At 36.8% G+C, this 20,186-nt stretch overlaps 1 protein-coding gene across 1 annotated transcript; it reads left to right on the forward strand.

Annotated features, from left to right (window-relative positions):
• The first annotated feature begins 16,694 nt into the window (after positions 1 to 16,694).
• Positions 16,695 to 20,154, forward strand: LOC128021486 (uncharacterized). Its single transcript, XM_052608737.1, has 3 exons — positions 16,695 to 18,430; positions 18,799 to 18,931; positions 19,031 to 20,154. The coding sequence occupies exons 1-3, from the start codon at positions 17,832 to 17,834 to the stop codon at positions 19,781 to 19,783; spliced, it is 1,485 nt and encodes a 494-aa protein (XP_052464697.1). The 5' UTR covers positions 16,695 to 17,831; the 3' UTR covers positions 19,784 to 20,154.
• Positions 20,155 to 20,186: the final 32 nt, after the last annotated feature.

Consider the following 20,186-nt stretch of genomic DNA (forward strand, 5'->3'; position numbering starts at 1 on the left):
AACAACGAGTTGTTGCAGTGGTTAATGTTTTATTCAAAGTGCGAAGTAAATGTCAGAAGTGTAACTAAGGGGAATTACCAGAATCAGGGATGGACTGGAATAAAAAAGTGGACCTGGAGTCTTTCCAGAGGATTTGACTGCTCAGTGCGACTTAATGTCATATACCTGATATAATCAATGCACAATTAAATAGAGAGATATAGATAGAATAACCTGTAACACTATGGTGCCATACTTTTGTAAGACTTTGCCATTTCAGAAGACACTGAAATCATCATGACATAATTGAGGGTAATTGTTACTTTAGTTATGTGTGACATTGAGAAGACAGAGCAGTGGATATTCTGAGAAGCATTTTACGCAACAGGACAGAAAAAGACCACTGTTTCCATTATTTGTAGGCCTAAATAAAAATAGATTTGTGTATGTACTTACTTGTGTCAAGTGACTGTGGTACAAATCTGACATTTGTACGGTAAGGATTGATTTGTATTTTGATATGATATTTGTGCGTAGTGGTTGTGATTGATTAATATTTATATTCACTCTGTCCTAACAATTACGAAATGCTCATTTACTACAAAGGCTATTCTAATAATCTTTTGCTTTTTCCTGTTTTACAGCTTTATTGCAACACTTTTTGCCTTCACCAACACACACATATATACACACACGCACACAAATCAAAACAACGGCACTTTTAAAAGCCACACTCTCTCTCTCTCTCTCTCTCTTTCTCACTTGTCTCTTTCGATCACTCTCTTTTTCTTATTGCCTCCCTCCCTCTTTTAATCACTCTTTTAATCTAGCTATCTCACTCCCAGCTATTTCTGTTCAGCAATGGCTGGAGGATCACAAAAAAAGACCTGCCCAAACTGTGGGGAAAAAATATACTGCGGACTTAAAATTTGTTCGTTTTGCAAACATCCACAACCCCAACATGTCAGACTTCAGAAAAAGATGGAAAAATTTAAAAGTCAGCAGAAGCAGTGGTTGGCATCCATGAAAAAAAATAAAATAAAGTCCCACGTTCTTGATGATGCTGCCATTCTGGTATGTAGATTTCCGATCATCTCATTTACCAAAAGTGTTTTATTATTTTGACATAAGCAAATAAATGTATTGGTATAATAACTGGTATAATATATTGCCTCATACATCCACACTATTAATAAGAATACAATTCATGTTTACTGGTTTTTCCAAACTATTATGTCTATGGAGTTGAAACTCATAAAACTTCTCACATTTATCTACCCAAAGATTATGTAAAAACCATAGTTTGATTGTTTGTAGATGTTTTCTAGCTTTGATGTAACTTCAGATCAAGCTTGAGGACAAATTCAGCTGTAAACTACAGTTTTGTGTATATTGATCTCTCTACCTCTCTGTTCCAGCTTGAGAAGTTGTATACCCTTGGCATGAAGCCCCTGCTGCTGATTGCACATCCTCCTAAGATGGTGACAGGGACTCACACGTACCAGACTAAAATAATGCTGCCAGTGCATGCCCAACTTAGCACATCCGCTAAGACATGCTTAGAGAATGTGAATGCCATCTACAAATTGATGGTTGAAGGTGAGATTGCATTTATTTAACCTTATTTATTAAATTAATTCTCTATCAATTGAACAATTTTTGGTGTTGTCCTGTACTTTTCCAAACATCAAAGACTAGAAATTCCGATCTGGCTGTAGCCTAGCTGAAACTTAGAGTAATTTTAAAGAGCTGGTATTGTGGAAAACAAGGACAAAAAATGCTTTGGGATGATGGCAGGGGTCACATGTGCTTTAAAATACCTCACTTCTATCTCCTTGGTAGTTTTAAGTTATTCAAACTTTTGAAATCTGCAGTGGGAGCACTTTTTTCAGTCTGAACTTTTTAATGAGTCACACTCACTGTCAAATCAAATATGCTGGAAGCTCTAGTACAAGACCACCAGCAGACTTATGTAGTCACAGTTTGCATTTCAGCCAGATGACAAGCAAAGCAGGACACTGGATGTGTGCTAAAGCTAAATTAGTGACCTCCAGATAAATCCAATCAATAAAAATGTCAGTACTTGGATGATGTAAATTAATGCAACTGTATTGTTTTGACTGGGCCTAAACACTCAGCTGGGAAGCTAGCGCAAATGGGAAACAGGACTTCCTGTGGTTTTTCATAAAGTAAAAGCCGCGACTCTGACTCTGTAGTAACGTAGCAACCAGGTTACATTGCTGTCTCCATCTCTCTCCTCTGTGATCTGTCTCTGTCAAGCAGGTATGTGTGTCTGAGCTACACACACACACTTATAGCAGACCTATATTAAAAGCTGACGGTGGCTTCGGCTTTATTCACACAAAATCCGCCAATGTGGCTCCTTCCAACAGGGGCCAACTTTGAATCATGTGTTTACAAACCGCAAGAAACAATCCTACTCATTTTGCCCTTTATGACTAACTTGTGTTTATGTTAATGTATTTTTTAAAAACAATGGTACCTAGTCAAAATAAATCTACTACTTGTGCCACTGCAAATAGAGATTGGAGATTGGAAGTACCTAACTGAGACCACAACCAGTGTTGGGAAAGTTACTCCGAAATTGTTACTCCTCCTGTAAAAATGATAATATTACTTTACTTATTACAGGGAATTAAAAGTTACTTGTTATGTTACTTGTCCGCCCATTTCTAAAAAGTGACAGATAACCTGTTTAGTCTGCTTATTTTAGAAATTAGTAGTAGTAGCCCTTTATTGTCACTAGTCACAAGTACCAGTGAAATTAGCCATCAAATTAATCCACTTTACTGGAACAATAATTAACATTAGGAGTCAACAATCAGCCAATCTTTACATATTGCTGCTTCTCCAACCAGGTGATGCCATACAGAGAAGCAATGTGCATATTTAAGAATAATAAAGTCTCTCCCAACTAATAGATATCTAATGCTATTTAACTAATATCATATTGATAAGAGCAGCATGGAGTATGTTTTTTTTTTTTTTTTACAAAACATATAACATTTCCTAACATCCCTGGCTGAAATAAAAAATAAAGCAACTCAACCCCGACTTTTGAACTAATGTTTTTCTGCTCCTGTATTTATAAGAGCAGTATTCAGTGTTTTTACAGTAGATTAAACTTTGCTTAATGCTACTCTCCCGACGAGTGCTTGCATCACTGGCAGCAGCCTCCTACCGGTCAGCGCCGGTGTTTCTTTTTATATGTTTTAGATGGCGGTGCTTCAATAAATTAGATTTAGAATTGTTGGCGGTTGTAGACCTTTATTGTAGGTTGTAGAAGTTTACAATGGATAACAATGTTCTTTGCATCTTAGACTGTGACACAATAATGGCGATACTTTACAGCTGTTGAAAGAACACATATCCAACCGATTCTCCATTTTTCCTTGACTCCTCTGCCCTATGCCTTTCAGAATCCTGTGGGTATAATCACATTCACTAAGTCCACCTTTTTTTAACCGTTAGGGTTGATTTGGGGTTGCATTTATTTTCACTTTGGGCTAATTGCATATTATATATTATATTTGTGTGTGTTCCATGTCCATTTATAGGTTGGACAAGACTCAACCCAGACCAACTGCCTCAAGAAGACGAGGAGAACTTCATTCTAAATTTGGTGCCATGTGATCCACCCATCCAAGAACCAGCACACCAGGCTCCACCCATCCAAGAACCAGCACACCAGGCTCCACCCATCCAGGAACCAGCACACCAGGCTCCACCCATCCAGGAACCAGCACACCAGGCTCCACCCATCCAGGAACCAGCACACCAGGCTCCACCCATCCAAGAACCAGCACACCAGGCTCCACCCATCCAGGAACCAGCACACCAGGCTCCACCCATCCAGGAACCAGCACACCAGGCTCCACCCATCCAGGAACCAGCACACCAGGCTCCACCCATCCAAGAAGCAGCACACCAGGCTCCACCCATCCAGGAACCAGCACACCAGGCTCCACCCATCCAGGAACCAGCACACCAGGCTCTTTCCAGCCACACACCACCACACACAGTTCCACCCAACCAGGAACCAGCACACCAGGTCTCAGCTGTGCAGCCAACACTGCGGGGTCCACAGCAACGTAAAAGACTACAAAAAATCAAAGGTCTGTTTTAGTCTATGCACAGACATTTTTCCCCCTGCATAATTATCTTGAAGTTAATGTAATTTTTGTAAACCCTCCAAACATTATTTATTTATTATGGATCTGATCCAGAATTGCAATTATACTGTATGCCTAGATAATATATTATTTTATTGTTTTTTTAAATAATAATTTAATTGATGGTTCTTTACACATCCCTGCTTCATGTAATTAGAGAGCTGCAAAGTTAAAGTCCCAGTGTAAAGAATACCAGTGTAAAAGATATCTGCCTTTGTGGCAAGCGATGGAAAATGTAAACATCCCATTAGGAAACACAACATAAAGAAGCAATGGCAAAAAAAAAGATTTTGAATAGAACCATGTGCAGCCTTTGATACTCCTGTGGTTCTTAAATCTCACTAGGACGAGCTAAATGTGCTAATGACAAACAGTGGAAAAAATGCATACATGTGTGGATTGTAAATTGATTCCTCCACAAAAAGTACAACAAATATTGTGGACATTGGTGCAAATAATATATTCCTTACAATTACAGATTGTCCTCACAATCGGCTTGAAATGTTCCCAGTCCGTGAAATAATAAAGACAAGGAAAAGAAAGATAGGACAATGACTAACTGGACGAAAGTGTTTCCTTTCAATTAGTTAAATAATGCTATTGGAATTGTCATTAACCTTAATTAATTTAAATTTCACTTTAAATGCAGCAACAAATATGTGATTAAGAACAATGGGTCTCATTCACTAAATATGCGTAGGCACAGATTTTTGCGTGAAATGTGCTTACGGACGTTTTCACGAATAAATCATGATTCATCAAAAACTTTCATACTAAAATTTATCCTAAATGTACGAAAAGATTCAAGAACAACTTATACCACACGTACGCAATAATCACCGGGGCCTTATAAGCATGTGTTAAGAACCCTATATAATTAGATGTTATTGATAAATTATAATTAGGCTACAGTTCCAATTTTATATATATATATATATATATATATATATATATATATATTAGAGGTCCAAACAACAATCACCTGATCTATCCTTATATAAATGGTGATTAATGTGTCTCATCTTCTGTTTAGAGGCATGGCACACTTGGTACTGCTTGAAGACATCGTGGCGCGTCTTTAGAGAGCGCACTGTGCGCACAGATATGTTCGCAGAGAGTGACGAATGGCTGTTCAGTCGCTTTAGGTTGCCCAGAGAAGTCCTCATTAATTTATGCAACTCAATGGAACCACACCTAAGCCACATCACCAACCACTCTCACCCTATACCACCTTATTTTCAAGCCTGTGTAATAACCCATGCTTCTATTTTACCTGTGCCCATTATGCCAGTGGATACACTTATAAATAACAAATTTTTCCTGGCTTCCACCTCAGACAGCAATACCTCACGTTCATTATCGTTAAAGTTATTTTTCTTTGTCTTTTGTTTAGGTGCCATAATTTTCTTTCTCTGTACAAGTGCCTTGTTGTGGAAACCCCTTATATAGAGCTGGTTTGGGCGTGAATTATGCTAATTACTGACCTTGTGCACGCGGGCGCTCATTTAGAAGACTCCAAATTCACTAACAGAAGAACGAGTTTAAGAACAAGCTCATGTGCGTACGCACGTGTTGTGAAGTAGGCGGAAAGTTCTCGTGAGAAGTTCAAATGTGCGTATAAATAAGAAAATTGTACGCAAAAATTAGTGAATGAGACCTATTGCTTTTATCGCTTTTATTATTTATTCAAAAAAAAAAACATTACCCCTAAAGACACCCACCTCCCTCCACCCTAAAAAAATACAAAGGAAACACTGGATGACATTCTATGACTGTGGCTCCTCAGTCCTGTCCATGATAAGATAAAATGCGTCAGTAATAAAAATCAAAAGTACAACATTTACTATTTGTTAAAATGTAAGTTATGATCACTCAAAGACAACCCGCAGAGCTACTATTTGTGTAAGACAAGTCTAAAATAAACTTCTGAAAAATACCTATACCTACCCTTTTGACTTGCTGAAGCGGTAATGTTTTCGGTTCCCATCAGAGCAGACAGCCAACATGTCTGGATAACATGCTGGACACTCAAAATGATGGACCTGGCACATATCCTCTTCTTTGTATTGACAGAAGGTAAACTCAAAAAAGCTTCGCTGAAATGTATCAGCACAGATACTACCTGTCTGTATATTAAGAAATGATCGGGTTAGGATTTTTTGAATTAATGCCCACAATTAAATATTAGGTATAAAGTAATATAATTTTGTTTGTTATACGTTTCAGTGATATTCAGGCAGATTTACCCTTCCAGCTTGAACAGATCTGTGCTCCAACATTTTCAGGAAGGCCTGCCTGGACATGGCTGGTGCCGTCACCTTCATATGTTCAAACGAGGTGAAGACATCAAACTTGTACAGGGTCTGGCAGCTGGTGCTAGCTGGCCAGTACCGATAAATGAGCAGGTCTTTCAACTCGGGAGTCCACTCTGCAGAGCATGATGAACAGGATTTCCGAGGCAAGCAGACATCGTATCGTCCTGTGAACAAGTAAATATGCTGTAGTAAAGACTAAAATAATTTCAGTAATCAAACTGCAACAGATTGCCTTCTATACAGAGATACAAATTTATGATATATTAGCTATTTGACATGGCATTTGGGCAACGCTTTGCTAGTTCTAGTACAATAAGGCACAAAAAAGAGGGCTTTCAGAACAACATACCATTGATGGTGACCACAGAAATATGCTTCCCTGGAGTGATTGTGAAGTCATGTGTGCATTCACAAATTGACCTTGGTGCAGGAACAGGCAGTTGACATACTGCAAAACAGAAAGAAGTTATGAAGGCCATATTTACAGCTTTTCCTCAGTCCCTTAGATGCATTTCTCAAAACGCTAAGCTCATTTTCAAAACAGTGCTTTAAAACACAACCATTAATCAAAACTGGCCACACCACTATACCAACTGTAATTGTCACTATGTAAATGCTTAGACACATTTATTAAGATGCAATTGACTTAGCTGGTCAAAGATATGCTGGTCAGAACTGTCAAAACCAATCATACTTTTGTTATTCAGCTACTAAATTTCACACTTGCACTTTTTGAGAATAATCTTAGAATGAGATTAGCATTTTAGAAAAAAATGTCTAAGCCATTTAGAAACACTGTTAAATATAAACGTGTCAATCTACAAAAACATTTGGGGAATTACACTATAAGTATGAGACAATTTGAAATAATAATAATTTTAACATACTTTGTTCACAAAACTGAGGCTGGCCATTTTCATTCAGCACCACAGCAGTTGTAGGGGGAATGGGCTCAAGAAATCCATGGAACACAGCCTCTCTGTCATGGAAGATATTTCTCTTGTGGGCCTCCATGTCACAGGTAGCACAGAGGTACTCCATGTCCAGTGGTACACAGTCCAGGCACCTAATCACAGCTTCTACAGCACAGCATCTGTGACAATTTTGGACGGATACTCTCTCGGCTGAGAGCTTTGCATCAAAAAGCATAGGCCTAGCAGTTTTCATTCTCACATCTGTGAGAAGCTGCCTTTGTTCCCAAGCAGAAACCATTCTGTCTGTTCCCTCCGGAACCTGGTCTGCAGTTATAGTGTCCCTTAACTCTTGGAGTCTTGTTTCTAAAAAAACAAAAATATACATTCACTTGTCCTTAAAAGGTCTGTACTCATGATTATGATCACACACGAGTATATATCACAAGTATATATCAGGGAACACATGTTAGGTAAAAACTGTTAGCCTGAATGCACTGTAAGTCACTCTGGATAAAAGCGTCTGCTAAATGCATAAATTTAATTAAATTTAATATATCAGTTATACTGTGAGTCTGTAATGGAACTGACCAAACATAATGCTTGATTATAATTAAATAAATGGTGGGAATTGGAAAAACTGTAGTGGACTGTTACTACTGTACCACTCAGTATCCTCACCAAGACTTGCCAACTCTTGATCTTCTATCTGAAGGCCTTCCTCATGCACTGGATCCCTTCTTCTGGATTGAGAAGCAGCTGCAGAGACAGTCATTTTACTTCAATATAATCATAACTGATCAATATAACATGAAACCAATTCATTTCAAAATGAAAATATTGGAGTGGAGGCAGGGGAACTAAGCAAAAGGTATTAAAACACAACACAAGTAAGGATTATCAGTCACATGCTCTTCAAATATCTTATACTTTAGTGAGAAAAATTTTCACAAACATTGCAACACCATTTTTTCAAAGTAGTATTTGACTCTCATTTTATAATACGTGTAACCACCAAAACACTATTTAATGAATTATCTTTATTCTTAGATACAGTAATCGTGTTTTAGTAAAGAACAAACCTGATGCAGAGCAGTGTGTTTCCCGACGTTTCTCACGCCTGCCTGTGACCAGTGGATTAGTGAGGGATCTCTTCCTGCTTTTTCTCATTTTTCTTTGGGGAAAGGCAGGGTTTTTCTTGGCCATGGCAGCCTATATATTTGCAGAGCACTTATACCAGCAGCACTTATAATTGTGCATTATTCAGTAGTTGCATAAAAGGGTCTTACTAACCCTTTTCATCACTATAAACAGCAATAGCAATTAGTATTTTCAGACTTAGGTATTTGCTTCTCATGACAAGCCTTACCCTGGCATCATGGAGATAAGCATCACTAATCAATGCTGCCATGTGGATCCTGGCATCATTGGGATCATCAAAGACCCTGACGTCAGAATTTAGGGACATCACATACAAATAGAAACAATACACAAAAAAAAAAAAAAAAAAAAAAAAAAAAAAAAACAAGATGAAGAAATAGAGAAAGAGAGTGATCGAAAGAGACAAGTGAGAAAGAGAGAGAGAGAGAGAGAGAGAGAGAGAGAGAGAGTGTGGCTCTTAAAAGTGCCGTTGTTTTGATTTGTGTGCGTGTGTGTATATATGTGTGTGTTGGTGAAGGCAAAAAGTGTTGCAATAAAGCTGTAAAACAGGAAAAAGCAAAAGATTATTAGAATAGCCTTTGTAGTAAATGAGCATTTCTTAATTGTTAGGACAGAGTGAATATAAATATTAATCAATCACAACCACTACGCACAAATATCATATCAAAATACAAATCAATCCTTACCGTACAAATGTCAGATTTGTACCACAGTCACTTGACACAAGCAAGTACATACACAAATCTATTTTTATTTAGGCCTACAAATAATGGAAACAGTGGTCTTTTTCTGTCCTGTTGCGTAAAATGCTTCTCAGAATATCCACTGCTCTGTCTTCTCAATGTCACACATAACTAAAGTAACAATTACCCTCAATTATGTCATGATGATTTCAGTGTCTTCTGAAATGGCAAAGTCTTACAAAAGTATGGCACCATAGTGTTACAGGTTATTCTATCTATATCTCTCTATTTTATTGTGCATTGATTATATCAGGTATATGACATTAAGTCGCACTGAGCAGTCAAATCCTCTGGAAAGACTCCAGGTCCACTTTTTTATTCCAGTCCATCCCTGATTCTGGTAATTCCCCTTAGTTACACTTCTGACATTTACTTCGCACTTTGAATAAAACATTAACCACTGCAACAACTCGTTGTTAATTGTTGTCTTCACAACACATGGACAAATACATGAGTTTAAACTGATTTTGGTAGCAGCGGTTAGCAGTGCCACAATCCAGCTGTGCCGGGAACAGCTGTCATTTGGCTGGATAGCGGCGGGTAGCCGTGTAAATGAGAATGCAACAGTAACAAATTCAACCTAATCTCCAGGGTTGACTACAACTAAAGAAATAACAGCAAAGGTGTTGCATGCTTTTTAACAAACAAACAAACACCCATTGAGTTGAGATACTTACTGTAGTCAATTGGCGGGTGAAATGAGTGGTAAAAGTGATTATGGGTAAGAAGCGTGGGTCACGGTGCGTAACGTGACGTACCGTTGCCGCGGTAACCACTGAAAGTTTTCTGATTCGTAAGAATAATTATTAATAATATTCGATGCTATGACAGAAAATTCATTTGAAAATCATAAATTATCGTAAAGGGTTTAATAACGTAAAGGGAACAATCTATTTAACACTGCCTCGGGCAATTCTTTAAAACTACTCCATCTATAAATCGATAGTTAAATAACAAATAATTTACTGTTATTTAGACAACAAAAATAGCAACAAATTCAATATAATAAATTATAAAAGGAGGACGTTTCCTAAACTAGAAAACAACATTTACCGCCGCCCACTGTGTGACGTTGTTGAACCAGGGAATCCGTGTGTCCACCACGACAAATTAGCTTCATTGACTTTGTATGTGTGTTGTTTCCGTGGTCCCGACACGTAATTTCAACACATTCCGTGCCACCACCACGTATATCGGGATTAAGGGCTCGTGTTCATTTCACGCATTTCTTTGAGATCAGGTTGCGTGAAATATATTTAACTGAAAACTGAATGCAAAATAAATCACACAATATTTTCACTTTACAGTTCAGTAACAGTGAGGTTGGAAACAAAGTGGACAACACTATTCATTAAACACTTATTTAATGTATTCAGATGAAAATTTACAATATTAACAAATTATTCACAAGCAGTGTTTTCAGAGCCCCCAGTTACACTGTTTTAATCAAAACACTAGTAATACAGTGTAGTAAAACAAATAAAATCTAATTCAGTAAATTTTTAATAAACTAAGTACAATCAAAACCTATCACAAAAGGTCAAAGCATCTCTAGCAGAAGTGACAGTGCAATGTAGCAGATGAACAATTTCTTACCAATGTTTCAAGAACAAGCTGGATCCTCGATGACTCTACAAGGGGAAAGAAGAAATGGTTTACTGAAGAGTTCTTAAAAAGCAGGATTTCATATTATACCATTTCTTTAAACCACTGGTTCTCAAACTTTTTATACCAAGTACCACTTCAGAAAATATTTGTTATTAAATATTAAGTTGCACCATAATGACCAACATTACATTTCAGCAGCGTAGTAGACCAAACTATTCAGCTACAGGTCTACAGTTAAAAAATGAGGCAGTTTTATTCTAATAAGAATATTTATTGTTGTCAGACACTTTACCATGTTTGAACATTAACACTACAACTGTGCTTACATACACAGGTAAATAAAAAAAAAAGTTTAAATTAAAATGTAATTTTAAATGTAATTATGTAACAAAAGTTACAAAACTGTACTGTACTTTAACTCTAACATAATTAAATGTGCAAAAAAAAAAAAAACTTACTCAAAGATTAAGTTAAAATGTATTAACATTAATTAGTTTAATTTAGTGATTCACCTGCATAACAACTAGAGGGGGCCTGACACTTTGAGAACCATGGCTTTAAACAATCCTTTTATTTATTTATTCATTTTCATTAATTCATTAAAATTATATTATTTAAATACCGACATTTGCACTTATATGTTTCAGAAAACACTTTGAAACTATTATAAGAATACAAACATATATAACACACCTAATGCATGGGATACATATCAGGAAAATATGGGAAAATCTCTAAACCATCTCTAAATATCTCTTACCAGCAACACATTAGGTGAGCACCTAACTTGATCAGCTGTGATAAAGCAATGCAAAAATAGACACACGGGTATTTATTTATCTGCAGGTTACATGTCCTTTAAACTACCCATTTGTAAACTCTGGTAATACTTTACTATTTTCAAAAGATAATAAAGATAACGTTAGCGATTTTCTTACCTCATTTTGCCAGGATGTTTTCAGGACCTCGCAGAACACCTGACCCTTCTTGTGTTCACAGTTTTTGTTCTCCATTGACATGTCACGACTCAAATTCGCTCAAAATAAATAAAAAATGTACAGGCAAATATGAAATAATTCGGGACCGATAGAGCAGTCAGTTATAACGAGCAGCAGCTCACAGTTAGCCGCCTCACTCACAGAAAGACGACAATAACGGTCATATTTTTAAATGTAGAAAGGCGCAAACCGATTAATTGTCCAGTTTCCTGAATGACAGCCAGATTAACCAATCATGATAGAAGTAATAAAATAAAACTACCAATGGGAGTATATAGTTTAGTATATAGTATAGTATATAGTTTAATTGTTGTTAATGATGATAATATTTAACATATACCTTTAGATTTTAGAATAAGTATCATGACTAAAATATTTTAAAATGCTATTAAAATAATTAATTAATTAATTTAAATAATTTAATATAAATAATTTAAAAGCTTGTTAACTTTTTTCTACCATTTAGCATTAAACATTTTTATCGTTGTTTCATTAAAACAACTGACCTTATTTCAGCCATATTTCAATGTTGAAAGTTGGTCATGTGCTGGTTGTTTTTCAACCATTCAGCTTTAAACGTTGAATCAACGTTGTTTCAACGTTGAAACCACAACTGACCTTATTTCAACCATATTTCAACATTGAAAGTTGGTCATGTGCTGGTTGTTTTTCAACCATTCAGCTTTAAACGTTGAATCAACGTTGTTTCAACGTTGAAACCACAACTGACCTTATTTCAACCATATTTCAACGTTGAAGGTCGGTCATGTGCCCGCTGGGTTTAATGAAGCTTAACCACATTAAATTAAAATGTTTCATTTAAACAACCTAACATCCCTCATTATGACTGAGTGGGAAAAAAGAATATATGCTGTAGCAATGCCTTATCGTAATAGCCTATATATACCGGAGAAGCATTACAGACTTCTGCCCTATGAAGTGAGCACACGCTTTCAACGTGCACTTTTGAAAACAGTAGGAGAGCGCACGTTTCTTTCGCCTGTTTGGATACTTCAAAAGACGTTTGCACCTCCGGTTTGGTTGACCTGTTTACATGTTCAAAACTTGGACGACCGTTTCTATTATGATAAGTAATTCTATTATGATAAGGGATTAGGGAATCTTTGGGATTGCGGAAAACGCACGTCAGAAACGCGCGCTTCTGACGTGCGTTTTCCGCAATCCCAAAGATTCTCTAAGAACGCGCGTTTTAATGGTAAATCGCGTGTCAAGGACGTGCGTTTTGCTGTAAAATCGCACGCTTTTGACGTGTCAATGTGCAATCAGACGCCCGAGCAGGCTTTTGTGACCACTTTGGCTTTCCATACAAATCCGGACGTCCTCCGAACGTCAAAAGCGGACCAAATCCGGACGTCCTCCGAACGTCCGCCAGCGAACGTCAAAAGCGGACCAAATCCCTGTTTGCTGGGTGATCTACGTGCATTTAAAAAAAAAACTTTGCCTCCAGTTATTTAGTTAGGTTTGGAAAATTATTAATTTTTGTAAGGAATTGTGTAAGCTCACATTTGTCTCACTTGTTGATTTCGTTGATTTTTTTTTTACAATTCTAATGTTAATTTAGTATAACTGTGACATATGCATGTAATGTAATTTGAATGTATATTAAATTAAACATAGTTTTATTGCTTTCTCTGTGCTCAATCCCAACATTTTTCTTTCTTTTTTCTCTCTTTCTTGTGTCTTAAGTCAGAACACAGCTCATTGCCTTTGAAATACTGGGATAAAATCTAAATAATACATTTTTAAACACTAATAATTTACTATCGTTGATAAATTTTATAAAACAAGTAAATACAAAAAGTGACACACTTGTCTGCTTTTCATTTTGATAGCACTACAGATGAACTCCACAACAAATAATAACACATGTAACTGATGAGGCTTTATGGATCCAGTGAAAATGAAAATATGCACTGCTACAGTGCACAGTAGAAATATAGTAAAAGTCTTGTTATATGTTGTTATACAGTATTGTTCAAAATAATAGCAGTACAATGTGACTAACCAGAATAATCAAGGTTTTTAGTATATTTTTTATTGCTACATGGCAAACAAGTTACCAGTAGGTTCAGTAGATTGTCAGAAAACAAACAAGACCCAGCATTCATGATATGCACGCTCTTAAGGCTGTGCAATTGGGCAATTAGTTGAAAGGGGTGTGTTCAAAAAAATAGCAGTGTCTACCTTTGACTGTACAAACTCAAAACTATTTTGTACAAACATTTTTTTTTCTGGGATTTAGCAATCCTGTGAATCACTAAACTAATATTTAGTTGTATGACCACAGTTTTTTAAAACTGCTTGACATCTGTGTGGGATGGAGTCAACCAACTTGTGGCACCTCTAAGCTGTTATTCCACTCCATGATTCTTTAACAACATTCCACAATTCATTCACATTTCTTGGTTTTGCTTCAGAAACAGCATTTTTGATATCACCCCACAAGTTCTCAATTGGATTAAGGTCTGGAGATTGGGCTGGCCACTCCATAACATTAATTTTGTTGGTTTGGAACCAAGACTTTGCCCGTTTACTAGTGTGTTTTGGGTCATTGTCTTGTTGAAACAACCATTTCAAGGGCATGTCCTCTTCAGCATAGGGCAACATGACCTCTTCAAGTATTTTAACATATGCAAACTGATCCATGATCCCTGGTATGCGATAAATAGGCCCAACACCATAGTAGGAGAAACATGCCCATATCATGATGCTTGCACCTCCATGCTTCACTGTCTTCACTGTGTACTGTGGCTTGAATTCAGAGTTTGGGGGTCGTCTCACAAACTGCCTGTGGCCCTTGGACCCAAAAAGAACAATTTTACTCTCATCAGTCCACAAAATGTTCCTCCATTTCTCTTTAGGCCAGTTGATGTGTTCTTTGGCAAATTGTAACCTCTTCTGCACATGCCTTTTTTTTAACAGAGGGACTTTGCGGGGGATTCTTGAAAATAGATTAGCTTCACACAGACGTCTTCTAACTGTCACAGTACTTACAGGTAACTCCAGACTGTCTTTGATCATCCTGGAGGTGATCATTGGCTGAGCCTTTGCCATTCTGGTTATTCTTCTATCCATTTTGATGGTTGTCTTCCGTTTTCTTCCACGTCTCTCTGGTTTTGCTCTCCATTTTAAGGCATTGGAGATTATTTTAGCTGAACAGCCTATCATTTTTTGCACCTCTTTATAGGTTTCCCCCTCTCTAATCAACTTTTTAATCAAAGTACGCTGTTCTTCTGAACAATGTCTTGAACGACCCATTTTCCTCAGCTTTCAAATGCATGTTCAACAAGTGTTGGCTTCATCCTTAAATAGGGGCCACCTGATTCACACCTGTTTCTTCACAAAATTGATGACCTCAGTGATTGAATGCCACACTGCTATTTTTTTGAACACACCCCTTTCAACTAATTCAACTAATTGCCCAATTGCACAGCCTTAAGAGCGTGCATATCATGAATGCTGGGTCTCATTTGTTTTCTGAGAATCTACTGAACCTACTGGTAACTTGTTTGCCACGTAGCAATAAAACAATATACGAAAAACCTTGATTATTCTGGTTAGTCACATTGTACTGCTATTATTTTGAACAATACTGTATATGTTGTTAAATGTTATATTAAAAAGTATATGTAGTACAACTTAAAGTAAAGTGAATAATATGAAAAGCGAGTACAACGGTACAATAACACATGTTATATAATAGATTTATAATAGCATAATTTTATATGTATAATATGAATAATACCATAATAAATAACTGAACAACAATAGGTTAATAATAGCAATAATAATATGTAATATCAAGGGTGGAATAATACAGAATAGACAAAAATGAAGAATAAATTAATAGTAAATTGTAATGTAATTTTAAAATACTATTTGTGTAATAATTATTAATCAAATTAAGACACAACTTATGACACAACACAAAAAAAATTTGGTAACACTAAAATAATGGTCCGTTGTTAATAAGTAACTACGCAGGAAGTAATAGGTAGTACTACATTAACACTTAACTTAATACTATTAACTAATATAGAAGCAAGATTAACTAAGCAGTAAGTAATAGCTCATTTAGGACATAGGTAGTTCCTTATTAGGTATTTGATAATTACTAAAGAAAAATATCAATTACTAATCAATTAGTAACCATTAGTAATCAATAACTATAAAGTGAACAATTAGCTTCTTTATGGAAACGTATATATATATATATATATATATATATATATATATATATATATATATATATATATAGCCTATCCATATGATATATTTAATGAGCTCCATTAAGTTCAATGTCTCCAACTCTAATAACTTTAACGTTAGTGATATTATGCTGGGGAGGGCTTTTCTTTAGGAAGTGACAATAAATAATGATGTTCTCTTGTCAAAACATATTTGCATCCTTCATGAAAACATTGACTGCAAATATAGTGTTAAGCACAAAACAACATCTTCCAGATTACAATGTCTGGTAGAATATCACTAGTTCCTCACAGAAATATATGGCAGCACAGTATGTGTCAGATAATTTTATTGTAAATTACTTGTGAAATCCATGACTCATTACTCGAGTGTTCAACGTGATCTCATGAGAATACATGTGTATTTTTACATTAAATGTGGTTCTATCACACGTATATTTACTTACGTTTTCATGCACATAGAAACATACAATTTAGACGTATTTATAGCAGTAAAACGTACAAATACTTACGTGTTAGCAGCTAAAAAAACGTAAATATTCTAACGTAAAGTGTGAATGTATATGAATTCCCATGTATTAATATTAAAATTGTGGCTTTAATGATTTTAATCTGTTGTATTTAATTGTCATATCAATACATGTTTTTATTAAATTTATTGAAAGCAGTTTACTCGTCTATTTAATAGGAAATAACATTTCTGTGCATGCTGCAAACCATAGATACACACAAAAGCACAGCATACAATTACAAATCACATCCATTTTATTTGTTTGCTGTACTGCATATCTTTAGAATCCAGATGTTTGCAAGGAACATATCCAAATTCAGCCCTTTATCAATGGATCTTCATATTCATTCTCAGCTACAGCGTCCGTCACACTCAAAGCTCGCGCTTGTTATGATTCGAATTTGAAAATAGCGCCAGTGTGCCACGTTACGACATGGTTTACGGCACTGATATCGAACGCTCATTGGTCCTCATCCAATTCGTCACAGATTGCGACATGTCGTGTTTCAGTTTATGACATTTGAGTACTGCGCCAGTGCGCCTTCACGGAGAGAAGACAGATACATAATTTCATGGATTAATAAATTAAATTCTGCTTTGTACCCTATAAAAACTATTACCTCCATATAGAGGACTGCGACTGGAACTCATTATCATTTGAACTACTTTTGGTACCACTTTTGATATTTTCGCAAAAAATAAATGATTAACGTTACGTTTGTTTGTTATTTGTTTATTTATAACAGTAACGTTATGTAGTTTTAAGAAATGTTGTCTTTAAAATAAAAAATCTTTCACTTTAAAGTGAAATCTTTCATTTTAAAATAATGGTCCAGATCACTAGTAGTTCATGCGGACTGACAAGGTAACACTTGAGTAATTAGTCAGGAGTTAACATGTTTTTCACTTTAAAATAATGGTCCAGATCACTAGTAGTTCCTGCGGACTGACAAGGTAACACTTGAGTAATTAGTCAGGAGTTAACATGTTTTTCACTTTAAAATAATGGGCCAGATCACTAGTAGTTCCTGCGGACTGACAAGGTAACGCTTGAGTAATGGGCTCGTTGCACAAGATGGCGCCCTTTAACTTCCGGGGCGCAAGTGTGTGCATACTTATTTCCGGTCATATAGAACTGTGAGGGAAGAAGTGAAGATCTGTGTCTTCGTTAGCAAAAATAAGCATGTTTAAAATGAAAAAGAATAAAGTCGTTTATCAGCGACAGGAGAGAACATCTTCCCTACATTGCTGTGTACCTCAGTGCACTAATTCGTCTCGGTACAACAGCGCAATAAGCTTTCATTCTTTCCCTGTTGACGCTGAAGTTCGTGCTCAGTGGTTAACGAAAATCCGTAGGGATCACTTCAGTCCTACAAAAAATACTAGAGTGTGTAGTGTTCATTTCTGTGGAGCTAATTTTGTTTTGACGCCTGGGGGACTGAGAAAACTTAAAAGGGGAGTTATTCCCTCTCTTTTTGCATGGAACAACTATACTCTTCCCACACCGAGAGAGAATGTTTGGGATCGTCGACCAAGATGCTCCGTCCCAGAAGAGACGTCTCCGCCTGAATCTGAGATGAGTGAACCACAAACGGCACCTGATCATGACTACCCTGTCACTCCAGCAACATCAGTAATGGCAGGTGAAATGGCAATGAGTTATGACGAACTGAAGAGGAAATTGGAAGATCTACAATATCAGTTGGAAACTGTACAGTTACAGTCCCGTTTTGGTTTACACCGCATCGCTGGATCAGACGACAATATTCGTTTTTACACGAGGTTGGTAATGTTGTTAGAATAGCATAACATTCACATGTTTTCTCTTTATATTGTCCTTTTTATCTATTACCGTGAGTCTGCGTTTATAGCTCTTATGTTCTATTAAAATGTGTGTGAGAGATCTCTCTTTGCACGCAAACAATCCTCTCATACACTCTCTCTCTCTCTGCACGTGCGCGCGGACACACACACACACACACTCTGTCACACAAACCCCTTGTAGACACACTCACTGTCTCTTACTCACACAATTCTGTCACAAACATGCACACTAATAAAAAAAACAGTTATCTCAAAAGAATGGAAGGAATATACATGTCATTATTTACATGATAATTAACCTTGTCTTATAATAATATTATACTTAGGTTTGCTTCTTACAAGCATTTCTTGGCCTTTTGGAAATTGGTGGAGCCTGCTGCAAAAAGTAGGATGGTGCGAATTACCAGGGCAAGGGCTGCCTCTGACAGCTTTGATGAGCTGACCCAAACAAAAACAACGGTATGTAAGTAAATAGTAAATAATTTACAATAAGGTTTAGTGGTACAGTGTAATCACAAATGAATCTGTATCTAAACTCTCTTTATTAATTTTTCACAGAAACTTGCACCAATAGATGAGCTGCTGCTTTTTCTGATGCACTTGTCTGTGGGTCTGCCTCTCAGGGATCTAGCAGAGCGCTTTGGTGTTCATCGGACCACAGCTAGCCGAATCATTGTGACTTGGACACACTTTCTGTACAATCTACTTGGTTCAATTCGCCTGTGGATACCAAAAGAAGTCGTCAGAGCTCTCTTACCACCAGAGTTTGCAGACTTCCCCGACACTCAAGTGGTGCTGGACTGCACTGAATTGTACTGCCAAACACCCTCCTTTCTACTACTTCAGAGTGAGGTGTTTTCGAATTACAAATCACACAGTACATTGAAGGCGATGATTGGCATTGCACCACATGGTGCCATTACCTTTGTTTCAGTGCTGTATGCAGGCTCTATGAGTGACCGGGAGATTTTCAAACTTTCAGGAATTATTAAATGCCTCACACCAGACATGGCCATTATGGTTGACAAGGGCTTTTTGGTAGATGATCTCGTTCCTTGCAAGGTTTACCGACCTGCTTATCGGTCAAAGAATTCCCAGATGTCCAGGCAGGATGTACAACAGACCCAATCCATTGCCCGGCTGCGAGTACATGTTGAGAGATGCATCTGGAGGGTGAAGGAGAACAAACTGTTTGACAAACCCATACCATTGTCAATATGTGGCAGCATTGACCAGCTGTTTAGTGTAGCTTGCTTTCTGGTCAACTACCAGAATGGACCACTGGTGAAGTCATGGTCAGTTAAATGCTGAATGTCAGAAGAAAAGGTAATGCTAGTGTTGAAAAGATATCATTTTAAATCAGCTTTGTATTGCTAGAATGTTCACTGAATTGCAATTATAAATAAATGTGGTGTCTTCTGCAGCTAACTAGAAGAGAGATTTAACAGTATGTAAATGAACATTCTAACAAAATAGAGCTGTTTGAAAATTGCCAACTTGTAAATTAAACCCTCATATTACCTTTTATTTTACATTCAGCTTCCTTAAACTGCCCTGCTCCTGGAGAGGTACCTTCCTGCAGACTTTAGCTCCAACCCAAATCAAACACTTCTGCCTTTAAATTTCAAGTAACTGTGAACGCCTTAATTAGCTGCTTCAGGTGTTTGATTGGGGTTGGAGCTGAAATAAGCAGGACAGTAGCTCTCCAATTGTA

Source organism: Carassius gibelio, chromosome A2 (genome assembly GCF_023724105.1).
Source record: "Carassius gibelio isolate Cgi1373 ecotype wild population from Czech Republic chromosome A2, carGib1.2-hapl.c, whole genome shotgun sequence".
In the NCBI taxonomy this organism is placed as follows: domain Eukaryota; kingdom Metazoa; phylum Chordata; class Actinopteri; order Cypriniformes; family Cyprinidae; genus Carassius; species Carassius gibelio.

Bases quoted from the DNA above. Each gene is read 5' to 3' on its own strand.
- LOC128021486 (XM_052608737.1), top strand. From the start codon at position 17,832: ATGTTTAAAATGAAAAAGAATAAAGTCGTTTATCAGCGACAGGAGAGA. The intron at 18,431-18,798 runs GTTGGTAATGTT...TATTATACTTAG, and splicing joins AATATTCGTTTTTACACGAG to GTTTGCTTCTTACAAGCATT. The intron at 18,932-19,030 runs GTATGTAAGTAA...AATTTTTCACAG, and splicing joins TGACCCAAACAAAAACAACG to AAACTTGCACCAATAGATGA.